The sequence below is a fragment of the Sander lucioperca genome, chromosome 1, assembly GCF_008315115.2.
Source record: "Sander lucioperca isolate FBNREF2018 chromosome 1, SLUC_FBN_1.2, whole genome shotgun sequence".
NCBI classification, from domain to species: Eukaryota; Metazoa; Chordata; class Actinopteri; order Perciformes; family Percidae; genus Sander; species Sander lucioperca.
In genome coordinates this window covers 19867792-19875291 of record NC_050173.1, presented here as the reverse complement: position 1 = coordinate 19875291, position 7500 = coordinate 19867792, and the positions used below count along the sequence as shown (strand labels likewise).

The 7500-nt window shown below is 40.2% G+C and overlaps 1 protein-coding gene across 2 annotated transcripts in view; it reads right to left on the bottom strand.

Annotated features, from left to right (window-relative positions):
- Positions 1-7500, bottom strand: part of cntnap2a (contactin associated protein 2a) — a 358406-nt gene that overhangs the window by 9015 nt on the left and 341891 nt on the right. For both annotated transcript variants that reach the window (XM_031282240.2, XM_031282241.2), the window contains one exon: positions 7158-7251. In XM_031282240.2, the coding sequence (XP_031138100.1) occupies positions 7158-7251 (94 nt within the window). The remainder of the gene's footprint in view (positions 1-7157; positions 7252-7500) is intronic.

Here is a 7500-nt window from a genome sequence, read left to right as displayed (position 1 = left end):
TTACCCTCACCCTAACCATAACCTAATTCTAACTCTAATCCTAAAACCAAGTCTTAACCCTCAAACAGCCCTTTAAAGTTGTGGGGTCCAGTATTTTGGCCCCACAAAGCTGTCCGGACCCCACAAGTATACTGTATTCCCGGTTTTTGGACCCCACGAATATAGTTAAACAAGAACCCACACACACACACACACACACACACACACACACACACACACACACACACACGCAAATAGTGACCTAGATGTGAAGGAGAGAAAAAAAGACTCCTATATTCTCTTCAAATCTAACTGGTATTTTGTCTCTTCATGCTTTTTCTTGGTGTAAATATTGTCTATACTTACATCCGATGCAAAGTTTGAAAATAAAGCCAAGAACTACAAATTGACCACAGCTTTTCTTCTCCTCTAAATCTTATCTGTGTACACTCCTGTTCGATTGCTTGGTTGTAAGTGTGGTTTATACAAAACTGTTGGTACGAATCTCATAGAAACATCATGGTGATGAACAAAACTGATATGATTGGCAGTGAATTGAGAGAGGAGGTGTGGAGAAACAGTGTGTGAAGAATTAGGAAGAGAAATGACGGATGAATGACAAGGGAGATAAGAGCTGAAGTAGATGTATGACTGTAGTAGATGTATTAGTTTTAGGCATGGGGAATACACCTGTGGTTGCAACACCCTACTGAACACACACACACACACACACACACACACACACACGCGTGCGCACACACACGCACACGCACAAACAGGTGTATTCATCAATGCTGCCTCTTCCTCCTCCACCAGGATGTCAGGTTATACGACAACAAGCCAAAAAACACAGACACAACAGACGCAGCACCAATAAAAATAATTTACAAACTAATTCCTTCTGACTCAGACACACACACACACACACACACACACACACACACACCAGGGTTTTGTGTAATTTGCCTGCAATCCAATTACTCCAGGAGGTAGAGTGCCTTTAAAATTCAAAAGCATTACAAATTTGGCTTAATGTCAATCAATGGGGAAATCGTATTTAGCAGCAAATTTAATTCACATTTAGAGTAACAGAGGCGATGAATTACTCAGACCTTGGCACACTCATGCATATGCAAGAAGACATACAAATGAAGACACACAGGTATATAATACACACACACATGCATACAACTGTAGTTACCTATGTGGAGTTTGCGTCAGTGTCTGATATACAGTTTATGAGGCAAACCAGCTTCCTCTCCTCTTCTGTCACTCGTTCTTCCTCTATGTGCTATGTGGATCTCTTGACATGGTACCACATTGGCAAGCGTCTCTCTCTCTTTCTGTCTCTCTCTCACTGCAGTGCAGTCCCACCCCCACTCTGACACAGCAGCTGGAGAAAATGTGGATCCCGGACTCACCCTGCCTTGGATCAGGACTCACCAGTAAAAAGTACAACTAGTGGTGATAGCTAGGGAGGCATGATGTCATCCTTACACACACAGAGACACACACACACGCAAAGCGGTGACCACGTACAGGTCCGTCCATCTCAATTTAAAGGCACACTGAGATTATAGAGATAGCCTGGAGATAGGTGAGTGAGTGTGTTATCAGCCTTATCTAACATCAGAAGTTCATCAGTGCTTTAATTTGAGTCGAGTCGGGGCGGCTGGTGGCTCTGCCCAAAGGTCGCAACACAAAAGACAGTCAGGCATTGAACCAGTGGCTGCCGGGCAGGGAGGACACTGATTGTACTTTTATCATGAGCCAGCACTCAGCAGTGAGTGAAGTACATGTGATTTGCACTTAATTAGTTAGTTATAAAGAATCCACAGACTCAGCTCTATTGTGTATACAGTAGCTGTGTGCTGAATCCTCAAAAACAGAAACACCTAAAAAACATCATCAGCAAGGTGTTTATATAATCATATTAAATTAACATATACAGACAAATTAGTTTATTTGAGGGATTAGAGGGAATATTTTCACCTTTTATCAAAACAATCTTGAGCTCCATCAGTATATACTCAAAACTCCTATTTGGTTTTCAAATAATTCATATACATATATCTTTATAAAGGCCCAGTCTGTTTACTTTACTGCACCCAAGTTAAATATGCCAATATTGTAAGAATGAAAAAAAACCAATAATCATATGTATTTATAATAGCTGAGCTTAAAACAGAAATCTTGAGCCTGACAAAGTTGACCTTATCTTGATCTGCAAGATGGCATAGATGGATTAGCAGAGACAGACACATTATTCAGTGGACAGATCCAAATACACAGTGATGATATTTATTGCTTACGGTGCTGGAAAAATGTCACTTAAGTACAGGCAGATGGTTGAGAGTTATGGCTGTTAAAACAGGGTAAAACAGCCAGGTACTTGCAGTTAATACCACTAATAAGCTTTATCTATAGGGCACTTTTCTTTAAATGTACAAAGTACTTTACAAAAAAGGCAGTTGGTTCACATCATGTCCTGCTAAAAATGGCTCCCTGGTACATCCTGAGGGTCAAAGTACGTTTTAAATGAAAGAAAAGTCCCGATTAAAAATAAAAGCACATGAAAAAGACTTCTGAACGCATACAATAGCCATTATGGCTTAAAATTTCTCAGAATAATGTCATTACACCTGGAAATGGCGGCATTACTTAAAGCCTGTGTAAAATAATTGGCAGCACCCAGAGGGAGCGACGTGTTAAATGTGTGTGGGCAGAGTTGATAGAACAAGAGAGGCTAGGGGGATAAAAAAATAAGACAAGAGAAATCAGAATTTCAGTGTGGTACCGATGTACATGTCTTTTGCAAGCAACCCTCAGGGCTACAACCATCAGTCTCTAATAGCACTTTCACAGTGTCATTATTTTTCCTGCTCTTTCTCTGCCTTTGGCTCTGAATTTATTCACTTCGATAGACACACTCACTTACAGTTCACACACACACACACACACACACACACACACACACACACACACACACACACACACACACACACACACACACACACACACACACACAGAGTCAGATTTGTGGCACTGAGGACTGGGTTTGGAGCCTGCCTGCTGCTCTGGCTAATGTATGACTCATGTCCTCCCAGGGAGGAAAGACCCATACACAATACTTCAACCCACATCAACCCACCCACCAAAACACACACACACACACACACACACACACCTTACATTCCAACTCTACATGTATAAATATGCCATAAATAAATATTAAATAAAATAATAAATATGCAGTAAAGCACTGATACGCGTATACAGTTACCTTCACACACTGCAAGCATACATTAAGCATCAGGCTTCAGCAGTTTCAGTAGCATATACAGTACTGTATGTAGCATGTGCTGAATCATCCCTGTGTTTCATGATCAATACCGCTTAAGTACAATTGGCAGCAAACACAGTAGATCCCATGACCCTGGAGCTGAGTTATTCACACCAACAGCTACAACAAACAAACACAATTCATAGTAAGTAGACATTGGTTTTGTTCTCACAAACCAGATTGACATTTTGCTGACCACAGCATTGTAATCGGACGTTAACATTCAAAACATGCCCTTCTAGGTGTTTGTCAGTTTATACAGGAATAAAAGGTGAGGCTATGACAGCTTTGGCTTTTCTGCTTGTTCAAGCGGTGTGGCAGTACTTTACTTGAGTCTGCATTAGAAATGCTGGGCAGGTATATTAGCTAAGGCTGCAACTAACAATTATTTTGATTTTCAACAGTTATTTTCTCAATTAAGTGATCAACCATTTATTGTATAAAATGTAAATAAAACGAAAATAATGAAAAATGTCAGTCTCAATTTTAAGAGCACAAGGTGACGTCATGAAATTGCTTGTTTTGTATGACAAAATATATTATGGTTACAAAAATATAAAAACAGAAGAAAGCCGAAAATGATCACATTGGAAAAGATATAGACATGCACCATGCTAATGTGAATTTGTAGTGCAGAGTTGTTATCTAAGGAGTTAGTAAAACACACATTTACTGTTTATTATATATTATTATGATTAGAGAAACAGTGTCTGGCTATCTGTGCACATGTCTTTAATGTCTACCTCTCTTTATTTCTATCTTTATTCTAGCCAGCTTATCCCATCCCACAATCAGTAGATTGTGAGGTGATAGGGGAGACGTCGCTGTGATCAGTGTGTGTGTGTGTGTGTGTGTGTGTTCTTGTGCCAAACACAGAGTCTCTGTCTTCCAGAAATAGAGAATCTGATAGCTCAGCTGTCTGACAGCCTCTCTTGTCTCTGTGGTCCTAACACAGATGTGGAACAGATCTGATAAGATGTGCAAAATCAAATGCCTTTTCTTCTGTTTCCTTTCGCTCCCTGTCTTTCTCATCACAATATTCCAGTCATCCTTCTGTTTTCCTCCTTTTTTTCCCGATCCAATTACCTTCTTATTTCCTTGCTCTGTCTACATTTATTATTCCGTTATGTTTACGAGACACCTATAGTTACATCGCACTGTTGAGTCTATTGATGTGTAAAGTGTAAGGCTGCATTTGAGGAGATGGCTATATGAGTTGGGTCTGTTGTGGCATGTGCAGTGACTTTGTCCTGTGTGTCCTACAAGCATCTGTGCTGTGTTGGTTGGCTGAAGACGGATCGCTGTGTTCTGTGTGTGAATGTGCTTGTTCATGTGTGTGTGTGTGTGTGTGTGTGGCGTTGTATTCCCAGGGGTTCTGATGGTGTGTGCGGTAGTCGATAGTTCTGGCTGGTAAGTGAAGTCAGCCATTACTTCAACCTCACTGACTTTCTCGGCACTTGAGGTAGAGGACAAAAGAGACGAGGAGAATAGAGCAAGCTGCAGCAGGATGCCAATAATGAGATACATGATCTACCATCGGAGGTACATTATGAGTTATTAAAGAAGCTAATGAAACCGACCAAAATCAAGCCATAAACCACAGGAGAACCTAAGTAACTGGCTGTTGATAATTAAGGTAATCAATGTCAGAGGTGTTTGGGCAGATGATTTGGTGTAAAAATAAATTGATGCAAAAGATCACGAATCACATTTAAATTAGCTTTAGCACTGCAGTGTCAGTGTTTCACAAGTGTCAAAGTAGCAGTGACTGAACAACAAAAATGGCAACATCAAAGAGAAAATTACCTAAAGTATTTTATACTCTTTATTGATCCCCAATGGGGAAATTACAATTCACACTCTGTTGTTATTACACACAGGCCTGAAATACACACACACAGGTCCTTTTATATGCACTAATGGAGAGATGTCAGAGTGAGTGGGTTGTGACTGCTGAACAGACCTTGGGGGGTTCGGTGCTTTGCTCAAGAGCACCTTGGCAGTGCCCAGGAGGTGAACTGGCACCTCTTCAGCTACCAGTCCACCTCTGTATTTCAGTACAGGGGGACTTGAACCAACGACCCTCCGGTTCCCAACCCAACTCCCTACGGACTGAGCTACTGCCACACACAAGCACTGAACAGAATCCTGGACAGTTTAATGCTAAGAAACAAAATATCAAGGTAATTTCAATGAGAAGTTAAGTATGTTAAGTTTTCATCCTAACAGTATTTGCCAGATCAGCTACAATTGTGGTGCACACATATAGGCAGAGAGAGAGAGAGAGAGAGAGAGAGAGAGAGAGATGCAGCTGTGATAATGTGCTGCACCAACATCTTTATTTCAATCCTCTGGCATCCTCTAGTGGACATCATGAGTAACTACAGCCTTTTTTGAGAGTCAGACAGAATAGCGAAGGACATGGAGAGATTTTGTTTGTGTGTATTTGGATTTGTTTTATTAATTTATCTTATAGTCTCATTTTGCACTAATTGTTTATTAATGTTTATTTATGTATATGTGTTTTAAGGGCCCATTTGTAAATTAGATGGCTTATCTTTACATCAAATTACAGAAATAGAATAGAATAGAGTTAGCGTATAACTGTTATATACATATACATACAGCATAAACTAAATATATATTAAGAACCTAAATATGACTACAGCTGAAAAAACAACACTGTGTTCACTAAGTCCTCTAAGTCCAGGCTTTTACTTTTGGACAGGAGAGATGTCAACTGACTTTTTGCCTCATAGCAGACAACTGTGATTGTTTTTATCCGGTTTAACCCAAGTGGATAACCTCCAGTTGGGGATTAAAGCAAGGTCAACCCACATACATTAATTACATTTTAATAACTGCATGGATTTATTTTGCTGAAAATCTAATTTTGTTGCAGCCTCAATAGCGACAATCAACCTCTTCACTAATCCACAATGAAAATGATTCAGAAAGATTAGAAACATGAGCTCCTTAAAGGGATAGTTCCGATCTTTTGAAGTAGGGTAAGGATGTATACATAGTCAGTGTATTGCCTACAGTAGATGGCGGTTGGCACGCCCCCAGTTTGGAGAAGCAGGCAGGAGTGCCGACAAGGAAGCTAAGCAATGTACGGCTGTTGACTGGGCCATACAGCAAAACTAATTTTAGTCTAGCCCTAAAAAAAAATCTATATCTGTTTAAGTGTACGCTATATTTAAAATATTATCACCGCTTTACCTTGTTGTCAGACAGCACTTTCTGATAAGGAACTGAAGCTGTTGTATACATCTATGCTGTCTTCAAAGCCACCAGACTCCTGTGTGTGTTATTGTGTGACTTTGGTGTTTTAAAAGGGTAAGGAACTGACAAAATTAACAAACAAACTAACCGATCGAGGTAGCAGTAAAGCAGCAACTCCCGTGTTCCGCGAGGTAAAATTACTGTTTTTGTCAAAGGAGTCTGGTGGCTTTAAAGAGAGCAATATAACAAATTCAGTTTCCCGTCGTAAAGGGCTGTTTGACGTCAAGGTAAAGCAAGGGAAATATTTTTAATATAGCGTACACTGATATTGATTTTTTAGGTGGTCCTGTTTTTAAGGCCCACCTAAAAAAATTAAACACATTTTGCTGTGTGGCCCCGTCCATGACCTTATACAGACCCATTTCAAAAGATCCGAACTATCCCTTTAACGCTCCAAAAAGCACCTTAACAAGTAGTTTAAACGACGATGGAGTGTGGATAGAGTGGTATGATTTGAGTTAAGAAAACAAATATGATCATAATAAGTGTGGTAAAAGTTTGCCCCGTGTAAAATTGGTAAATAAGGATTTCGACGAGCTGACATACTCACCAAAGACTTTGCCTAAGAACAGCGTCTTGACCAGGTTGAACTGTGTGTCTGAGGCGTCTGGGAGGGTGTAGCTCACTGGAGGGTAATGATCCAACTGAAACAGCAGGAAAGAGGGAGGGAGAGATAATATATTAGTATCTGCATTTTAAAGAGAGTCTGGCTCTAAAGCTACTGATCACAGCCTTTTAAAAAGACACCCAGCCTAAGACCTGCATCAGCACATTAAACGAGATGATGAAGGAGAGATGCTAATTCATTGCTGTCAGGCACTGTAAAGCTGCAACACAGCACAATCAAAAGCTCTACGGGTCCCTCTTGTGGTCCAATTTGTTCTGTTAAAGGA